The 21,417-nt window shown below is 44.2% G+C and overlaps 1 protein-coding gene across 1 annotated transcript in view; it reads left to right on the top strand.

Annotated features, from left to right (window-relative positions):
- The first annotated feature begins 13,801 nt into the window (after nt 1–13,801).
- The window catches only part of FAM189A2 (family with sequence similarity 189 member A2), a 30,608-nt gene continuing 22,992 nt past the window's right edge, over nt 13,802–21,417 (top strand). Inside the window, exons 1-2 of the mRNA XM_040541491.1 lie at nt 13,802–14,221; nt 15,474–15,530. Of these exons, the coding sequence (XP_040397425.1) occupies nt 13,817–14,221; nt 15,474–15,530 (462 nt within the window). The 5' untranslated portion in view covers nt 13,802–13,816. The remainder of the gene's footprint in view (nt 14,222–15,473; nt 15,531–21,417) is intronic.

The following is a 21,417-nucleotide window of genomic DNA, read 5'->3' as shown; positions in this document are numbered from 1 at the left end:
ATGAGATTTCTACACTAAAAGCCAAAAAATCATGTGATGGAAAAAATAAGGCAGTATCAGACATCCTTATGGTGTGCTCTGGTATGTCTGCTTTAATACCAGTTGGATTGGCCTGGAGCCCATATGGGGGGAAAACAATACCGTGCCTTCTATATACAAAAGATCTCAGTAAACATTATCTCCTAATACCAAATCTCTGCCTGACTTGGAGCTAATTAGATTTTAATTTCAGAAGAACAAAAATGTTACAGATTTTTTAACAAATCAAACCAAATTTCTTTCATCTGGGATATATATTCACAATATATCTGAGGGACCAGGAATATCTTCCACTCTACTTTTACCTTATATATTTGGAAATCTACTTGTGGACCGGGCCAACATCACTTACCAAATAATCTTGCAATTGTTTTTCAGGGAACGAGTTATTTTACTAGAATTTATTTAACTTTAGTTTGAAGCTTTATAAGAATCCACAATGATTTCCAGACAATATCTAGAACAGCACCTATATACTCTAAGAAGAGTTTTCCTTAGTCACTGTAATACATACACCTGAAAATAAAGTAAAATATCACTTTTTAGGTATTGAGATGCAGTCTAGATATTATGCAGTTAATGTTTATTTCAGCTGTTCCCCATCAGAACGCACATCTGATACTACTGCAAAATGCTTGCATGGGAAAAAGTGCCTTGTACTTGTGTATTAGGAGATAAAACAATCTATTACCAAAATTAGCAACTATTTAGGGCAGAATTTAACTCCCACTGACTAAAAATTGCTCTTTCTTCTTTATCAACCAGTTCTGTGGGACTTGGTAATACTTTACATACTGAGCTTTCTAAAAAAATAAAAATAAAAAATAAATCAGTCCTAACTGTTGTGATGTTTTTTAACTCAGCACGTGAGCTTTCTATGAACACCTATACATGTCAGTTGCAGCCTGACCTCCAGATGGTAATAAGAAATGCAGTGTTTGCAGGTGGCTGTGAGGTTAGACCACCTTTTCTAGCTTGTTAATGATGAGACTAGCATTAAACTCAACATGTGAAAATGGAACAGGTGAAGTTAGCTTTTGGCTTTCCTGTAACACTGTCATATAATATTTGGCTTTTAGTATAGAAAAATAAAACTTCATTTTATTTTTAATGCTGAAAACCTATACTTCACTTTTTAGGTGATGCAAGAAGCCCCAGAAACTTTTAAAAGGAAGACTCAGTTTTGTCTTCAAGATAGTATGTCTAGTTATTATCAGAATCCAATTTAAATACAATTTCCACTGCCCTGAAAAACAGGTGAAGCCATTTTTTCCTACAAGTTTTAATAGCTTTGAGACAGCAGAGGTCTCTGGAGTCCACTGCTGTTGTGAGTTTAAATTATTTATCATTTGCTAATCTGTCTTGCTAGCACAAGTAAATGTGTTGTGTGTTGAAGAGCTCTAGAAAGATTTAGTATCTTTACTAGTAAGCTGCTAATGCCACAGTTTAAGGATACTTCCCCATGCTGCTCTCCTCACTGTGACTTTTACTTTCTATTAGGTGTTCATTACATGTTACACGAGAAAATGTATGCGTTTAGGTGGGGAGAACAAAATGGGATTTGAACTTAATCTTCCGTACAGCTTCCAGTGACAGCTAAGTAAAAGAAGGAGGTATATCATACCCTACTGACTTACCTCCAAGGTTATCTCAATCCCTAGTAGATATCACAAGGCTGGAAGCACAGTCTTTCAGATCAGCACATGACTGTTTAAATATTTTTTTTTTGAAGCCACAAAAAATCAGGCCACACATAAAATGCAGCTGACACATGTCTAAAACAAGGGTGTGTGGTTACAGCCTTACAGAAAAATAAAAAATAAAAAATAATCTAACTTGTTTGAGGAAAAAATATGGGTATCCACAGTTTACATTTCTGCTTCTGACTCCTCTTTGTGATAATTACCTCAGAAGTCAACACAATCTTCTACATGCAGCAGTTGTAGGTATGTACCTACACTGATTAATGACAGAATGCACAAATATGCAAATATTAGGTCACATAAATAAAAGGAATATTTCAGATAGCCAACAATCCAGCAATGCAATAACGTAGCTAGTAGAGAAGTGGAGATAGAGTCAAGCAGTATGGCAAAACAAAGTCATCTCAAGTCACTAGTTTCATATCTTGAAGGATTTTCTATGTTCCAGTTCATCAGCTGGGATGATGAACCCATCAAACGGGATGATATTTCTCACCCAATTTTTCATTTTGTTAAAATTCTGATATTTTAGAACAAATGGTGAGATAAAAATGTCTTTGAAAATAAGAAGTAAGTATACATACCCTCAAAGGCTTTAGATTTTCTAATTTAGTCTCTGACTACAGTATATGATAGGATCATAGAAATAGTTTCCATAGTTTGGAAAATACCTCTAAGATTATCTGGTCCAACCATTAACCTAGCACTGCCAAGTCTACCACTAAACCACATCCCTAAGCACCACATCTACATGTCTAGTGAGGGGCCCAATATTGATCACAGTATTTGAGGTGTAGCCTCGCCAGAGCTGAGTATAAAGGGATAATCACTTCCCTAGTGCTGCTGGTCATGCTATTTCTGACACAAGCCAGGATGCTGTTGGCCTTCTTGTACACCTGAGCACACTGCTAGCTCATGTTCAGCTGGCTATTGACCAATAGCCTCAGGTCCCTTTCCATGGTGCAGCTTTCCAGCCACTCTTTCCCCAGCCTGTAAGTTTGCATTGGGTTGTTGTGCCCCAAGTGCAGGACCCAACGCTCAGCTTTGTTGAACCTCATACAGTTGGCCTCAGCCTGTTAATCCAGTCTTTTAATATAGCCATTTCACTCTGTAGAGCCCTCCTACTCTTGAGCAGATCAACACTCGTGCCCAACTTGGTGTCATCCACGAACGTACTGAGGGTGCACTCAATCCACTCATCCAGATCATTGATAAAGATATTAAACAAAACTGTCCCCACTACTGAGCTCTGGGGGATGCTACTTGTGACCAGCCACCAACTGGTTTGAACTCCCAAGACTTAGTTTTGTGTCTCACCCATGCTACAAATCCACCTGGAAAGTCTAGTGTCTAATGTGTGTAGAGACACTCAGAAGCAAGCAAGCCAAAGCAGCTTGATTGGGAAGCACTGTATTTCAATAGGTGCTTCTCTCTAGATTTCCAGAGATAATTAAGGCCATTAGAGTGCACTGAGTGTTTTGTCTGAAATTATGGAGTAAATAAATGCATGTTTTCCAACTACTTATTGACTGGGATAAAGGGTAGAGCCAGATACTGGATACCAGAATAAAAAAGATCCAAACAATTACCCACTAAACGAGAATGGTCCATGGACTGAATGGCACAAGGATCCTGGGTGGGGGGAAATTACATGAAAGAGCTGTTGGTTGTGACTATCTCTTAGTTTTGCTTTCTCGTTGCACAACTGTACTTAAACTACATTCTAATGTATGCAGTACTTGACTGTTCTAGAGTTAAGATTTGTAGTACTGAAATTCAGAAGGACCCACATGTAACAACATATAGGAGGAACACAAAAGTTTTAATGCCAACAAATTATTTTCGGTGGAGGGTAGAAATGCTCAATGAAAGTAATCTATGGTGAGCAGCACAAGTTTCCTCATCTGAAATGTATCTTTCCCTTGGTTCCAACAAGGAAATTCTACCTTTTGTATATTATTTTTTTAAGAGTAAATTAGAAGATCAATGTATTTTCTATTACATTAGCACAAAAACCTGAACAAACCAAAACAAAAAACATTACCATTCCATTCAAGAGTTTCTATACTATCTAGCAGAATAAAGGGTAAAGAGAAAGAAAGTGCTACAAAATAAAACCAAAACCTCTTTCCCTCTCCTTGCTCTCCCCTGACCATGGCCATTCAATTTCATGCAGAAATATCAAAATTTTACCAACATGGTCAAAACCAGTCATTGTTTCAGCCTTTCTGCAGGTTCTGTGACTCAGCCAGCTATGCTGTGGCCATACCATCCTGCATGCAGCCCCTGAAGGACTTTGGCAGTTTTGGGACCAGGCACAGGGCCATGTTATTTATTCTTTCTCTGAGCAGAAAACAAATCTTGTCACAATTCTGTTCTTCACAGGACAGGCATGGATCTTACCCTGGTAGCATGGAGATCATCACCAGCACAGTTTTATAAACCCCCAAAATTTTATTTTTTTTAGATGCTTCCATTATTTTTGATGGTGATCAGGAGACAGTGCCAGGTTCAGAAAAGTCTTTTTCATCATGATGAATTAATCATACATGTAGCTCTCCACAAGTGTATTCAGCATTATGGTTGTATTCTTCTGAATATGTTTACTCAACATCTGTTCAGAATTCTCCATGCAGAACTCCCCTATTACAAACTTGTTTTTTACGTCTGAAATGACATCTCATGATTTTAAGCTTTGTATAGATTTACTTCATTATACTCATTCTACTTTACTGAAAGGTTACCTGAAACTTAGTGAAATCGATAATATATATATATATAATACATTATCAAATTTAATTAGAAGTTAAATATTTAAATGCAATTATTAATTTTGCATTAGTACAAAATTATTAAGAGATGGTTACACTCGTGCAAAATAGTGGGACCGACTTCTCTCATAGAGAGGCTTTTTGAATAGAAGAGAAAATGCACGCCAAGGCCATGGCTCTGCTCACCGTGAACACAAGAGGGTGCCAGCTACTCTGCGGAGACCTCTGCTCCTGGAAATAACCGTGTCGCCGTTTTCGGCCTGGGGACTCCAGAGAGAAATCTGCTGCCCCGATGGACTGTGAGCTGAGAACTGAGCTGTGAGCTGAGACGGGCAGCCTGCATGAAATCTCTGGGGAATTTCACCAAATTAGCTTCCTTAACAGTGTTGAAGTTACAGATGGATATTATGCTTTCACCGTTTGTATCCCTCTTCCTTATTTTTTTTTCTTTTCTTTTTTCCCTCCCACTTTTAGTGTTAGGATGCAGCCTTGCAGTACCATTACAGCAGGATCCAGACATTTGGATAAAGTTGCTATAGATCTGTGCTGAGTGAGGCTTCTGCAAGGCCACCACTGCTCTAAAATAATGCTGGGAGCCCTTCATGTCCCCAGAACTGTGGAAGAGCTTTTCTACTCCCTTTTGGCTCAGTTTATTGCCTCGTTGTGAGGTTATACTCACTCAGGCACAGCTGATGAATCCACCAACAAATTCTCGCATCCTGTTTTACAAACACAGCAGAAGCAGGAAGCAATGGAGCGTGCCTGCTGTGTGGGTGGGTGTTTGTTGGGGTTTGTTTTGCAGCTGATACAGTAACGGTCATATTAACTCGCAGCATCATATATATTATGCCTGCAAAATGGGATGTCTGCATTGGTGAGCAGCCAGCAGCCCAGATTAGCAGATCCAGGTGACAGCGACTTCTGTAAACCTGGTATGCTGCCCAAAGACGTTCTGCTGAAACTAAGACTAGTCAAAACACACAGTTTGAGAAGAACAATAGGAATCCAAAGACATGAGATGGACTAGTGCTCTTGATGATGATTTCTTATGAACTATAGGAGTTTATTAGCAATTATTTTCATGACAAAACAGGAATGGGGTGAGAAGCATTCAATTTCTTCAACTGATAAGAAATTGAAAATAAGGAATTATATGAGGGCAAGGTGTCCTGCAGAGGCAGACTACAGCCCTGCAGGTTGTGTCAGCATCCCCTGCACCCAGAGTCTCAATTCCTCAAACCCTGCCATGAGAGACAAGCTAGGGTCCAGGGCTTCATAAGTAGTGTGTGCCTAATACCCACTGTGTACCCTTGTAGTGGTAATGAACTGCTCAGATGTGATCATCTCCAGGCTCTCAGGAGTGGCCCCAGAAGGGTTTCCCCTGTATGGACAGCGAAGACCCCACAATCTGTAGTCCACATGGCCTCTGTTCTCTTCAGGAGTGGCTCTTCAGTAGGACCACCATCACTGCAGAACTTTGGCAAAGACTTTAGGTTGTAATTTAATTTACTCTATTAATATTGTGCTTCCAGTTGGCTATTTCTGCTTGTATGAGTTGCATTGCTTTGGCTAAGATATTCTTTCTCAGCTTCTAACAACAAGATTTTACCTGGTTTGTCTCTTAATCTACCACTGAGCATGGGCAACTTCCAAGTAAACAATGTACTCCCAACTTGCCTTTTCCTTTCTTCAGCTTAGTCTGATTTTTCCATCTCTCAAACTCTGACCAAATTGCCATGGGGTCAGTACAGTTTTCTTCTACACATTCAATACCCTAGTGCAGAATGTCATATCCCTCCTTTATAAACCATTGTCCTAGATCTTTCTATCTACCACATACTCTACACTTCCACCTCTTTGTAGGGGTCCCAGTAATAATGGAGATTCAGTATCTGGAGATACAGACATCAGTAGCTGATAACTATTTCACCTAATGAGTCACTCTAAACGCACTTAGTTATGAGCTGCAGTTGTCTAACAGAGGGATCCAGCTAACCACACCTGTGTAGGAACACAGTTCTTTATAATCCTCCCATTAAGCACACATACCACCAGACAATTATGCTTATGTAAATGAGTTGTTTAATATGATCTAATTAATAAATAAACTATAATCGTACTAACAAATAGTACTATTACTACTAATACTATTGATACTAGTAGTAAACAGCATTAGCAAACTTCATATGACACTATCTTAAGGCCATAAAAAGTCACTCACTGCTCTCTGACTATTCTCTACTCATCCCCACCACAAAGCGGCCATCCCCTCACACCACAGAGCCTGCACTCCTTTCACCCAGCTATGAGGGATATAAATTCTCTGAATGCTTACTCGTATGATTTATCTAAGGCTAGGTGAGTATGACTGGGACTGTAATCCCTCACAGGAACAGCACATGCAATTTTTGCTGACTTTACTTCTTCAGCTGTCATCCCTGAGTGTGCTTCTCCTCTGCTCAGGAGTGCCCAGATTCCCATTTCCACCTGTGCCAGACTGCTGAGGAACTGAGACTGCTCTGTCACTGCTGAGCAGGTGGCCACAGGACATCAGCCACCTCCCCCCCCCCCCCAGCACGGAGCAGCCAGGCCTTGTCTAGACAAAGAAACAGTACAGATGTTGAGCTGACTTGTGGATATTTACCTAAACTAGGAAAAGGAAGCGAGAGAGCTGGTTTCAAGTATCATTTCTGAGTGGCTAGAAAATGCTTATATGATATGCATAATGCATTTTTTTGTTTGTTTGTTTGTTTCTGCTTCTAGAGAAACACTGGTAGAGGCCATGGTCTCTTTTAAGCTGGCATAAGCTTATGTTTGAGTTGAAGACAGACTTTGAAAGACTTTGAAGAATGTATTGATGTTTTCTATCATATGTGTCTCAACATGTCATTGGATAGATTGCTCTTGCTTTAGAAATATTTATTTTGTATGGTTTTAATTGGTATTGACGGGTATTTAATTGGCATGAATGGATTATGTTCAGTACTATTATTTAAAGTAAGATGAATTAGCTGCTCATAGTTTGTTCAAGGTCATAAATCTCATTGCAAAGTTACACTAGAAACTAAATGTTTAACTTGCACTGCAATTAAAACTGTATTTGAGGAATATGTATATTAAATATGAAGCAATTAACACATAATAGATGATCATAGAATGGCTTGGTTTCGAAGGGACCTTAAAAAGAGTTCCAACCCCCTGTCATGGGCAGGGACACCTCCCACCAGACCAGGCTGCCCAAAGCCCCATCCAGCCTGGCCTTGAACACCTCCAGGGATGGGGCATCCACAGCTTCTCTGGACAACCTGTGCCAGTGCCTCACCACCCTCCGAGTGAAGAATTTCCTCAAACACCTAATCTGAATCTCATCTCTTTTAGTTTAAAACCATTCCCCCTTGTCCTGTCATTATCTGCCTGAACAAAAAGTTGCTCTACATCTTTCTACAAGCCTCCTTTTAGGTACTGGAAGGCCACAATGTGATCTCCCTGAAGCCTTCTCTTCAACCCATCTCCAGGTTTTCTCTGAACATCCCCAGCTCTCTGAACTGTTCTTCACAGGAGAGGTGCTCCAGCCCTCTGATGACTTTCATGGCCCTCCTCTGGACCCACTCTAACAGCCCCACATCCTTCTTGTGCTGGGGGCCCCTGGATGCAGCACTCCTGGTGGGGCCTCACGAGGGCAGAGCAGAGGGGCACAATCACCTCCCTCCACCTGCTGGTCACTTTTGATGCAGCCCGGGATGCAGTTCATCACCGTCCTCCACCACGACTCCACCACGGCTCCACGGAGCCATTGACCACCATTTTCTGGGTGGAGCCATTTAGACAATTCCTTATCCACCAAATTGTCCACCAGTCAAATAATGTTTGAACATTAATCTCTGAATGGAGAAATGCTGAGATATCCTCCTTATCCGTAATCAACAAATCAGTTTTACAGTGAAGTTTAGGATTATCAATACAGTATAATCAATAACTGATATCTGATACAATTTATTCCAAAAGGAAGCATCCATCTGTTCTCATGTAAGTCCTAAGAATGTCCTTAATTTTATGATAGTAATGTGTTCTTGTCATCTGAACGGTGGAGCTGCATAATGTTTGTCCTCTGGAGACAGTTGCTCAGAGAAATATTTGGGCAGAGATTGTATCTCAACTAGTACTGCATCTCTTCTGCAGCAGCAGCTGCAACAAGATCAGTGATAGTCTGGACAAAGTGATAAGGAAAGAGGGATTTTATGTTTGATAAGAAATTGCTGTTTCCTCAACTTAATTAGATTTTTTTTCCCCCATAATACAGAATGCCTGATGATGCAGAAGTTTGCATCTGATGCATCACACAAACAGACAATATTAGGGTGTATGAAAACAGAACAAAAACATACCAAACATGTTACGATTCTTCTAGCTGTGACCTCATTTGTAATGTTCTGCCTAGTCACAGAACATTAGCTTGAAGAAAAGATTAAACAAGTTGATGGTGCACTTAACAAAAGACGTTGAAATGCTTTGTTGTGGTAGGAGGTAGAAGATTTAGCACTGTGCTTTTTTACCACTTCATAGAACAGCTCTTAGTTGCTTTCCCTGATTGTGAAAACATCGACCCTGGGCTGAGTGTGTGGCAGGAATGCCCCAGAGCCTCTGCAGAGACAGGAGACCCAGCGGAGTCCTCTCTGGGAAAAGACAGAAAAGCTGCCCTCTATTTTTAGCCCAGCACTGCTATTTGAGTGTGTAGGACAGGGGGATCAAGGTGACTCTGTCAACAGAGAAAAGGGAGATCAGGGCAAAAAGGTCCAACTGATCAAGCTCCTGGTTCAGTTGTGGAAGAAGCTCTTCTTTCCCTTCCTGTGACAACTATACTTCATGGATATAGAAACCCCGTTAGCAGAAAGGGTCATTTTAAATACAGCTTGTTTTCTCTCTGTTCAGTGGATGAAATCTGGCTGCAGCTCTTACGCTGCACTCGCAAAGCACCTTGTCTTGATGTCTGTATTTGAATAACATGCTCCTTGTGTCTCATGAAGCACAATACAAATATTTTCGAAGACTCAGAGTGTTTAAGTTGCACTGAGAAGAAAGATGGATAACCAGCCTAGTTAGCAGGTGACAGTTGCTCTCTCTCCAAACCTACCAAGTTACAGCTTGGGACTGTGTATGCCCCTTTTGGTTTCTGTGAAGGTCAGACTCAGATGGCATCTTCTCACTGATGGATAATTTCAATGACTGCATTCTCCGAAATTTAGCATGCAGGTAGCAGTTATTCAATCCAGGAAGCAGCAAGATCAGAACCTGGGGTGAATATGGGAAACTTCTTTAATTACCCTGAAAAAAGTCATCACAATAATTGTCTCCAACTCCTTGATGGCTATAAAAGAGGTTTAAATCTTATCCTGAATCATAAGAATAGGACAACTCCATTTTCTCTGGCTTCTGAGTTGTTTTCATAAAACTGACCTCTGAGTTGTTTTGCTTCCTTTCCCATCTGCCCCTACCCCCCCAAAAAAAAACAACAAACCAGAGCTGGGAAGAGCTACTGATGCATTTATTTTTATTTATTTTTTAATAAAGGCATGAATTTCTGAAGGTTTTTCTCAGTCGAGAGATCAGAAGAGTAAGATATACAATGCGCCTTTTGATAATGGCTTTCAGGGATGCTTAATGCAGACAGCAAAGACCAAGGTCCTGATACAGTCTTCTGCAGAAAACTCTTAGCATCTGAAATCCCGTATTGCTGCCACACGCAGGTTGCTGTTAACTGTTATTACCATGTGGCTGAGGCAACAACAGAAAACAACTGCTAAGGTATTCAAAAGGATGTTTCAGTATTTAAAGACAAAGACATGCTCCTGGTTTTGCTGCTTGCCGTTTTTGAGTTTTCTTATTTCTACATTTCAGAAAGTTTGGGTCTCTTCTTCTGAATGTGGTCCTCCAAAATTAGTAGTGCTCTGTCTTCATGGCTTTTCTGAAGAAGCATCCGGATTTCCTTGTCTAATAATATAACAACCCGAACGTCACTACTTGTCAGTGCAATCCTCAACAGAGACCCAGAGAAGCTACAATGCTGAAAACTGGGTGCAACAGTCATAATTTTAAAAGCAGCTAGCATGGACCCCTATTGAAGTGTATGTAAAATATTTACGCATTTCAAACAGATTTGTAAGATCTTTGGTGAAGACCCTTGAAGGGCTGGCAAGCAGAACCATTTCAAATCTAACATATGATCTTTATACATGGTTATTAACTTTCTTTTAGATACTTCAGCATTATTGAAGATAGCATCTTTTTTTTTTTTTTTCTTTTTTTGCCATTGTTAAAGGGATGGATTTTAAAGATTATAAATCATATAAAATAATCTGTTATCTCTAAAATCATTTTCAGTGAACTGTGTTCTAATGTGGCATACTCAGGGATACATTCATCCATGACAGGTTATAAACAAAAGCTTACTGTTTTTCAGACACTTGAAGTATAAAATCTCATGAACTCAAATATACTTTGTAACTTTACTTGACTGTGTTTATTTTTGAAAAATATATGGGATCTTAAAATAGTGCATTAACTAAACAAAGAAGGGACAACTGTGGGGCACATTATGATTTTATAAAAGTCAGTTTATCTGCATGTTTATCATCTGCTTATGAATAAAGTCAGCAAATTCTTGCTTAGATGTGTTATTTAAAGAAAAACAAAAACTTTATAGAAATTTATTTTATAGCTGTATGACTTCTTTCCACTCTTTTTATTTAATAAAATTCTTATTTTTTATATGGCATGAAGATGATTTCTCCATCTCATTTGAACATCTCTGTTTGCCTGTGTGTAAGCAGAAATAAACATTGCCATGGACTCTCACTATTAAAAGCACAAAGGCTGGTACAGTGCATTATACTAGACATCGTTTTATGTCTTGGGGTTGATGACACACATTACTTCCTCAGAATAGTATGTGCCAGGCTACAATGAGTAAAAAGATCAACTCTACAGAAAAGCAGACAATTTTCTTCAGAAACACCAGGCAGAAAAAATAGCCTTGTTACAGGTGTCCTGGTAGAAAATGTTCTTGCTTCAAAATAAATAAAAGAAGCAAAGTTATCACACATAATGTCCTAGTTATAAGAAATGCTACCAATACTTAATTAATGATGATAAGAATTTAGGAGGTGACATGGCAGATGAGCTCTGATGCAGAAGAGCCTGTCGTTTATCAGCAGACACTGCCAGATGCTTGAGATGGACATATAAAAAAACTCATGGTCAAGGTCAAAGATAGATTGCCAATCTACTCTCCTACTGCCCAGGGTCTGTGCTTTGATACTTCCTGCCTCCTGCATTCTCCTGAGGAACCTGACCTCCACTACTACAAAATCTGTCATTGCTAATGCATTCCCAGACAGTTCTTCCTTGCCAGAGAGCAGCAGGTTCCGCTGCATATCACCCGCTGTGCGTACCCCCTGGTTGGCCCATCCAGTATTTATTTGGATAACTTAGTTGTGCAAGCTGTCCCACCACATCTCAGCAATAAACACAGACATTCCTGATTTGGATTAAAATGTGACCACCATGTAAAATGTGTCTGTTTTAGTTCAGCCCTCTTCTTCTTTGGAGTTTCAGCTACTTGGAGTGGCACGGAACATGATGAAAAAGGATCTACATATTCTTTTCTATTTCCCAACTTAAGACAGTAAAAGTCTACAAAGAAAACAATGTGCACATCGAGAAGACAGAGACCCTATAGCACGTGAGGTGGATGAAAACATTCTAGGTTTGCATTTTTGAGACATGAAGTAATAACTTCTTGGTTTAGACGGAAAATAACTTTTTGTTGTAAGTGCCTTTTCCAGCCTGAACTTATGAAACTTAAAAAGAAAAGCATGTTTAAACAAACTGGAAATAAATGGCAAGATGTACAAGATTCCATTCACATGATGAACTGCGGATACTGATTTTATTTTTTTAAGTAAGATGCTCATTGGATAAGGCTAAGGTCTCTCTCCTGCTGCAGCATCTTTTATTTTTGACTGTGTTTCGTGGGTTTGACACGGTAGCATTAGGGCATCTACTCTGAAGCCCTGAAATGCATGGATGTAGCATTTACCAGGGGCTCAGTATTAGTAAGCCTTCAACATACGCTATGTGTAATTCTGTTTTCATTTAACCACATAAAAGGCAAAATCTTATAAACAGTCAGGTAAGTTAGCAGTAAGCGTCTCTATGATAGCCTTTAGTCTCACATAGATGACTGAAATTATACGTTTACTGACTAATGACAGAGTGAAAGGGCATATAATCATACATGATGGCAGTAGCACTCAGACAGCCCACTTACACAGTCTTGGGCACTAAAACCTATTGCTCCAAACCCTGGTCCATAAAGCCTGGTGTATAAGTTTATTTGTGAGGTCTTCATGGGAAGAGGGTGGTCCGGGGTGGTGGGTGACTCTTCTTGGTAAGGAGTTCTCCTAGTCCTGAATATTTAGGTAGAAAATCAACAGAAATGTACAAAGTGTTTAATTCCAAAAGCACCATCTCTAATGTGCAGGAAGGCATGGGGAGCTGGGGGTCGGCTTCTTCTCGCGGGTAACTCGTGATAGGACTAGAGGGAATGGCCTCAAGTTATGCCAGGGGAGGTTCAGGTTAGAAATTAGGAGACGTTTCTTCTCAGAAAGAGCAGTCAGGCATTGGGACGGGTTGCCCAGGGAGGTGGTGGAGTCACCGTCCCTGGGGGTGTTCAAGGAAAGGTTGGACGTGTTGCTTAGGGACATGGTTTAGTGGGTGACAGTGGTGGTAGGGCGATGGTTGGACCAGATGATCTTGGAGGTCTTTTCCAACCCTGTTTCTGTGATTACCACAACATACGTTGCCTATGTCGTATGAGCCGACCCCTTTAACACGGCTTATTTTCCTGCAGTACTAAAAGCTGTTTTTCACAACTGAGATTCTCCGTGTTTTGTTTTTTTTTGAGTTCATGTCCAGACAAGCCCAACAGGTACACAACCACACGGGCCGATAAGGAAAGCAGCAGCACACCCGGCTGAACGAAACCCCGGAGCTTCCTCTCCCGGCCCACTTCCAGCCGCGGAGCACAACGACAAGCCCCCGCCGCACCCAGCTCCCCACCCCCGGGGGGAACCAGGCGGGGACAGGACGGAGGCCACCACCGACACCCCGCGGCCCGGGGCGGGCCGGGCAGAGCCACAGGAAGTCGGCGCCCGGGTGGGCTGGCACAGGGGGGCGGGCGCCGGCCCGGCCCGGCCCGGCTCGGCTCGGCTCGGCCCAGGCGGCGGCGGGGGGCGGCTGTGCCCGATGTCGCTGCCGGTGGTGCTGCCGGGCTCCTGCTGCCCGGTGCCGGGGCTCTCCGCCGCCCCTCCAGCAGCGGCGGCCGCCTCGGCGGCGGCTCCGGTGCCGGGCTCGCTGCCCGCCGCCGACCCCTCGCTGCCGCCGCTCCGCTCCCGCTGCTGCCGGCCCGGCGTCGGCGGCCCCCCGCCGCGCCCCGCCGCCCGCTCACCGCCCGCCCGCCGCCCCCCGGCCCCGGTCCAGGCACCGGCCCCGGCGCCGGGCTCCGAGCTGCTGCCGGCCCGGCCGCTGCTGTCGCTGGGGCTGCTGCAGCTCGTCCTGGGCTGCTGCATGGTGGCGCTGAGCTTCGGGGCGCTGTCGCTGAGCGGCGCCCCGCAGGTGAAGAACGCCTGCCCCTTCTGGGCCGGCTCCTCGGTAAGTGCCGGGGGTGGGCTGGGGAGCTCCTGAGCGAGGTGCCGTGCTCGTCCCTGAAGCGTGGCAGCCCTAACCGGGGGACGGGGACCCAGCCCGTCCCGGTGCCGGTTTGGTGTCTCTCCGGACAGTTACCTGGTTTCCAAACGAGCCTATTCACGTCTGTGTAAGCTGTTTAACCTATGCTCGTGCTCTCAAAGGGTTTTAAAAACACACGCGCGGAGTGGGAAAGTCCAATTGCTTTAATAACAGCAACAAACTTCGCTTTCTTAATGCTCTGAAAGAATAACGTGTTCGGTCTCGAAAAATTACCGGGAATGCCTTTCAGGTGCAACAGCATGAGTGAAAAAATTTAGCCCAGCAGCAAGTTGGAAAGGTAGGAGGCAGCTGAGAGCTGGAATTGAGGATGTGTCTGCTTTTTCCTTTTCAGATGCGACATCCTGATTGCGATGCACTGGTTAAGTGCAGGTCAGGAAAACTTTGAGGAAGGCTTTGTTTTCGTGCACCGTAAAGCTTTAACAAGTGTACTGAAATCAGCCTTGCTGTCCTTAAGCCAAAGCCCCAATTCGCATCAGTATTGATGCGCTCAGTTTTAAAACTATGTGACTATTGTGCACTCAGAGAATTCAAAAAATAGTTATGAAACTGCAGAGTTATGTATGTGGTTTTGCAACACTGGCAGTGATAACACGAGGTGTTTCAGCTAAGTCATATATGAGTGTTACGCTAGATCAGATCGGTCACATCAAGTTAATGGGGTAACCAAAGGTTCACTGGAAAGGTCAGAAGCGGGCAGAGCAGCAGGAGGGAAGCGGCATGAAGGGGCTGTTGTGGACACCTCATGAGCTGATGGAAGTGGGTGACCATGGACGGGGACAGCGTAGACAGTTTTTAGATTTGCTGTGCCATGTTTCAGGAAAACACGTCCTCGGCTGAAAGCAATATTTTGGCAGTTGATGAGGTGGGAGTTGCTGCTGTAACTTTTTGCCACCGTGGATGTTTTCTGGGTGGAAAACACAAGAAAGTAGTAGATGAAAGTGTCAGTTCTGATTGTATTATTTCACAGGATAAACTTAGGAGTGAAGAACCTCATCAGCACAGGCTCTGAGTCTCTGCTTTAAAGTGCATCTTCACATCATCCCAGCATTGCTCTAGCACTCCAAAGGACCTTTCGTCAGAGCAGCAATGAATACATAAATGGCATTTTCTGAACAGTTGTAGACTTCTTGGTAATACTGTTTTTTTAATGTTATAGGTAATCTTATCTGGAATCATAGGCTTAACAACATGGAAGAGGCCAATGATACTTCTGGTAAGCACGGATTAAAACTTGTTGTAAGGGTATAAAGACCTAAGCATCAGAAGATACTTGGGATTTAATAGTCATTAGTTTAAAAAAAAATCCACTTCTTTCTCCTTGAAAACATAGACTATACTATTGAGTCTCTTTTTTCAGATTGTAGAGCCATAATTATTGAGGGAGAAGTCAAAGCCCGCAAAAGGCTAAGTTCCCTCTAGGAGTCTCTGTTACGGGCAGGAGTAGACCATGTCTGGAGGATGTGCTCGTGTTGTTTACAAAGCACTTTCTGTGTTTCTGTAGGTATAAGAAAATACTAGTTTAGTATAAATAATTCAGCTCTCTGAGGCAGTGCTGCTTGAGCTGAAATAAGGCAGTTGGTTTGAAAGCTTTGCTCATTTGTCCTTTGCCAGTGTCTGATAGCAGGTTTGAGGTCTAACCTAAGCATTGGTGCCTTGTAGTATCCAGCGTTACTGTTTCAAATACAGTTGACATTACAATGTTCTGAGAGAAGTAAATCAATGTGCAGGGTGTGCAAGCTGTTTCTATTTGTAAGTGAAATCTAAAGCTCTGTAGCTCTCAACATTTCAGAGATGGGATTTGAAAAAAGCATTTGAAGGTGCTTTTTCTTCTTTCTTTTCCTTTTTTTTTTTTTTTTTTTAAACCATATCGTCACTTCTCAAGACTGTTTCCAGGACAAAGCAATTGTTTTGTTTTTATGCAACTCTTCTTTGGGATGTGTGAGGTATCCACATTGTCATCGGTAGGAGGTACCAAGGATCAGAGAAGCGAGCTGTGGACGAACTGTGGTGTCTTAGTGATGCATTATTTAGCACAACAGGAGCAGAACAAGTCTTTATGCTGGTCCTGTGGATACAAGGAGGAGCCTGGTCTCTGGGGCACCCAGTCTGGAAGAACCATGCTTTTATGAAAATAAATGTAAGCGCCATCTCTCTCAAAATGCCTGAGGCTTGCAGGGTGTCACCTTTTTCTATATTACATGTGTTCTGTGCTGTTTCTTGTTGCTGTAGTTTCCTTTTTTTCTTTAAGGCCTTCTTAGTATAAACTTTGTGGGCCCTTCTCGTCTTACTGAAATACAGAAGTAGCAAACTCTTTCTGATCCTTTCATTTGTTTCCACTGATCTTAGGAAGGTCGAGCAGGCAAGAACAAATTGCCCGGGGATGTTGTGCAGCAGATGGGGAGTTTCTGAGATGAGACCGATTAAAGCCTTGAGCAACCTGCTCTGATCTCATAGCTGACCCTGTGCTGAGCAGGAGGATATGCTGGAGACTTCCAGATGTCCCTTCAATTGCAATTGTTCTATGAGTATATGATATTGTGAACCTATTTTTTGCCCTTAATTTTATGTATGTTTTGTAGAAGATTTTTGAAAGTCAGATAATAAAATACAAAAAAGGGAAACCAGCACTAAACAGTTCACAGGGCTTCAGTAAAAATAAAAATTAACAAGAAGAAACTAACTTTCAAAGGGAGTCTTGCATTGAATGAACTAGCTATGGCCTATCAAGTAAAGAATATTAGTTTCTATGAGCAAACTCATTTTGGGCTAAATTTCTAATATACCCATCCTCTTGTAACCTGAACATTTTCTCTTGGGAGTTTTGAGTTGCTGTGTAAGTTGTAAAAGCAGGTTTCCTAAAGACCTAAGTAATGACAGTCATTGTACAGAATGGCTTAGAGTTAGAACATTCATAAATAAGACCAGAAAATGCATTCAGAGCTAAAACAGATTTTGTTTCCAGCAGTGACTGCCCTCTCCTTTTTGCTCCTTACGCAAGCCTCTTGTACTTACGCCTTGCAAATACACTTGTCATGGGTTCCTCTCACCAGGCTTGGACTGGGTCCCTGATCTCTTTGCCTGTTCAGAAATAGCCCAGAGCCGTGTCCCAGGCGCGAAGGCTGCAGTGATCACACGTCTGTCCTCCTGACAGGCCTTAACTTAGGCAGGTGCCAGGTATAGAAATAACTTTATGCGGCAAATAAGCAATGCAGAAAGGATTGATTTCACATGAAGGTGGTTTTACAAAATCCAGCAGAACCTGGATATTGGGCATATTGGGTACCTGTGCTAGCCCCATGCCTGAAATCTGAGGAGGTGAGGATTATTCTGGGCATGTGGTATGAATTACCATGTTTTGCAGTGCTGCAATTTATATTAGCGTTTGGATGCGTTCATGAAGAGCCTTTGGACTGTGCTCAACAGTTACAGCATAAAGTTTGTGGGACTAGCAGTGGTCATTATCCTTTTTCATCTCTGGTTATGTCTTAATCTACAAATGCTCTTCTGTTCATAAGGACAGGCCTCTTTCTTCTTATGCAGAGCTGTTGTCAGTTGCTCAACTAGCTTTCATAATTTCGTATAACTACGCATTCCAAGTACCCTCTAGAATCCTTCATATGCATTCAACCCCCCAAAATCATTTTGTTTCTAGCCCAAGTTGAGTAATTACATACAGATTTTAATTTGTCTTTGTGTGCTCTGAGAGCCTCAGATGAGGCTGCAGTTGAGCTCCATCATTTATCCCTCCCTCATTTCTGGAGCTGACACTTAAGCTGAATGCCGGGTGGGTGCTGCAGAATGTCTTTAAGGAGGTGTCGTTCCTCAGATGAGCTTGCAGTAGGAACAGGGTGTTTCTTGAGACTTCTCATGTTACCTTATTTTTATTGTCAGTTTGCAGTTTTTAAGGGACTTTATGATGGAATTCACACTTTTCTTCACCCCCTTTAAAGCATACCAAGCCTTTCTAGAAGGAGCCTGTTTGCTATTCTGACAAGGGATTTCAGAGCCTGAAAAACCTGTGGGAGTGCATCCATTTGCCTACATCTCCTTTGCTGTCTGGTTCCTCCGATGAAAAGGCAGTGCCTTTGCTTACAAAGATTTCCCCTCTGTCTCCCCGCGAAGGCTTGGCAGGGGTGCTGGGAGAGGAGGTGGCAGAGGGGGTGGCTGTGTATCGGTCACTGCTGTGCTTGGAAGAGGGTGGAGAAAGCTGTCAGTTGCAGGCGATGGTGGGCCTCCAGTCAGTCCAGAGAGGGGTGGCTGTAGCAGAGCAATGGAAGGTGAGGAGTGAATAACAGGTTGCAGAGTCAGGGTGCTGTGAGGCAAAATTGCATTGTAATCGGCTCCTTCGAAGGACATTCTTGCAGGGCCAGCATGGCTTTCAGTGGCAGAGCAGCTGAGAAGCCCTGGCTCTGAAATCTTACCTTGCCTGTGGTTGTCTGAGGGTTTTCTCTCCTGGGTATCAGTTGTCAAGCCACTGCGGAAGTCAGCTTATTGCACTTGTGCTCTGAAGCGGATTTTTCTTCTTGAGGAGAAGCTTTCTCCTGTGTGTGCCTGCCTGAATGTGTTTATGGGGAAAGGGATTTTTTTTTTCTTCCTTAAGTTGTTTGGATATTGGCTGTCAGTGGTTCAGGGCTGCATGCAATTTTCTGCCTGCAGAGAAGCTGGTTTCTTCCCGTCTACTCCGAAAATCCTTCCATCATCACGCCTGTAAATCTTACTTTCAACTGAAGGAACCTAGCTTTTTTCAAAAAGCATACTGATTCCTCGTTGCTTGTTTATTTGCATACACATTAAGAGCAGCTCACGTCTCTGACAGGCCGTGCTCGCTGTGGTAACCTCGGTCCTTGCTGCTGCACTGGTTCACACCAAGCCAACTGTGGTGGTGGTTTTAGCCAGCTGGGCAGCTGACCTCCACCACAACCACCCTCTAATGTCCCCTCCTCAAAGGTACAGGGGGAGAAAATGTGATGGAAAGGGTTCAGGTAAGGACAGTGTAGTGGATTTATGAGGCAGGGTTTTGGCAGCAGGGGGCCATAGGGGTGACTTCTGTGAGAAGAATCTAGAAGCTGCCCCGTGTTAGATCAGGGCCTTGCCGATGGCCAGAGCCAAGCCAGTAAGTGATGTTGTTTGCGCCTCTGTGAGAGCAGATTGAAGAAGGGGAAAAAAAAACCTGCTGCAGAACAGCAGCTGGGAGAGTGAGAGGAGTGAGCACCAGCCCTGCAGGCACCAAGGTCAGTGCAGCAGGAGGGCAGGAGGTGCTCCAGGCACACAGCAGCAGTTCCCCTGCGGCCTGTGAAGGGAGAGGCCCCTGGTGGAGCAGGCTGTCCCCCTGCAGCCCACGGGTCCCACATGGAGCAGAGCTCCACGCTGCAGCCCATGGGTGGAGGAGCCCCCGGTGGAGCAGGTGGATGTGGCCTGGAGGAGGCTGCGGCCCATGGAGAGCCCCCACAGGAGCAGGCCCCGGGCCGGAGCTGCAGCCCGTGGAGAGGAGCCCACGCAGGAGCAGGGGCTCTGGGGGGAGCTGCCGCCCACTCGTGGGGGACCCGTGCTGGAGCAGTTTGCTCCTGGGGGATGGACCCCGTGGTACGGAGCCATGTGGGAGCAGGTCTTGAAGAGCTGCTGCCTGTGGGCAGCCCCCGCAGGCTCAGTTCGGGAAGGACGGCATCCCGTGGGAGGGACCCCATGTGGAGCAGGGGCACAGAGTGACCGTGAAGGAGTCTTAGGGACTGACTGCAGCCCCCATTCCCCTTTCCCCTGCGCCGCTCCGGGGGAGGAGGTGGAAGAGGGCAGATGGGGGGAAGGTACTTTTGGTTTCTTTCCTTTGTTTCTCGCTTCTCTGGCTTGTTAGTAGTAGGCAATAAATCTTACTGTCTCCCTACTCTGTTTTGCCTGTGACAATAATCACTGAGTGATCTCGCCATCCTTATCTCAATCCTTGAGCCCTTTTCATCGTATTTTCTCCCCCCTCCCCTTTGAGGAGGGGGAGTGAGAGAGCAGCCATGGCAGAACTCGGCTGCCCACCTGAGTAACACCACCACAGACAGGCAGATCACTCAACTGTTATCGTCATGGGCAAAACAGACTCAGCATAGGGAGATTAATAAAATTGATTGCCTATTACTGACAAGCCAGAGCAGTGAATAAATAAAAACAGACTAAAACCACCTTCCACCCATCCACCTTCTTGTATATCCTGCCCCCAAGCAGCGCAGCGGAATGGGGGAATGGGGTCTGCGGTCAGTCCCTAACGCTTTGTCTCTGCCGCTCCTTCATGGTCACTCTCTGCCCCTGCTCCCACATGGCTCCATACCACAGGGTCCATCCATCCCCCAGGAGCAAACTGCTCCAGCACGGGTCCCCCACGAGTGGGCGGCAGCTCCCCCCAGAGCCCCTGCTCCTGCGGGGGCTCCTCTCCACGGGCTGCAGCTCCAGCCCGGGGCCTGCTCCTGCGGGGGCTCTCCATGGGCCGCAGCCTCCTCCAGGCCACATCCACCTGCTCCACCGGGGGCTCCTCCACCCATGGGCTGCAGCGTGGAGATCTGCTCCATGTGGGACCCGTGGGCTGCAGGGGGACAGCCTGCTCCACCAGGGGCCTCTCCACAGGCTGCAGGGGAATTTCTGCTGCAGTGCCTGGAGCACCTCCTGCCCTCCTGCTGCACTGACCTTGGGGTCTGCAGGGTTGCTTCTCACTCTTCTCTCTCCCAGCTGCTGTTGTCCAGCAGTTTTTTCCCTTTCTTCAATCTGCTTTCATGGAAGCACAAACATCGCTTACTGGCTCAGCTCTGGACAGTGACAAGTCCTTTTGGAGCTGGCTGATGCTGGCCCTTATCTGACATGGGGCAGCTGCTGGATTCTTCTCACAGAGGCCACCCTTGCAGCTCCCTGCTACTACAACCTTGCCATGTAAACCCAATACACCAACTCACTTGGATTTGACGCTGTGCCCAGATAACTAATGCCGACTTTGAATTAAGGACATCTCTTCCAGCTGCTCTGTACTGGGTTTCTGTTGCTGGAGGAAGGTTCGGCTGTGGTCGCCCATGGGAGGCAGGAGCACCGTGGGGAGCATGGCACGGAGCAATCAAGCAGGCTGCTCATGG

This window comes from Cygnus olor, chromosome Z (assembly GCF_009769625.2).
Source record: "Cygnus olor isolate bCygOlo1 chromosome Z, bCygOlo1.pri.v2, whole genome shotgun sequence".
NCBI classification, from domain to species: domain Eukaryota; kingdom Metazoa; phylum Chordata; class Aves; order Anseriformes; family Anatidae; genus Cygnus; species Cygnus olor.
The sequence above is the reverse complement of the archived record's forward strand: the minus strand, read 5'-3'. Positions and strand labels throughout refer to the sequence as shown.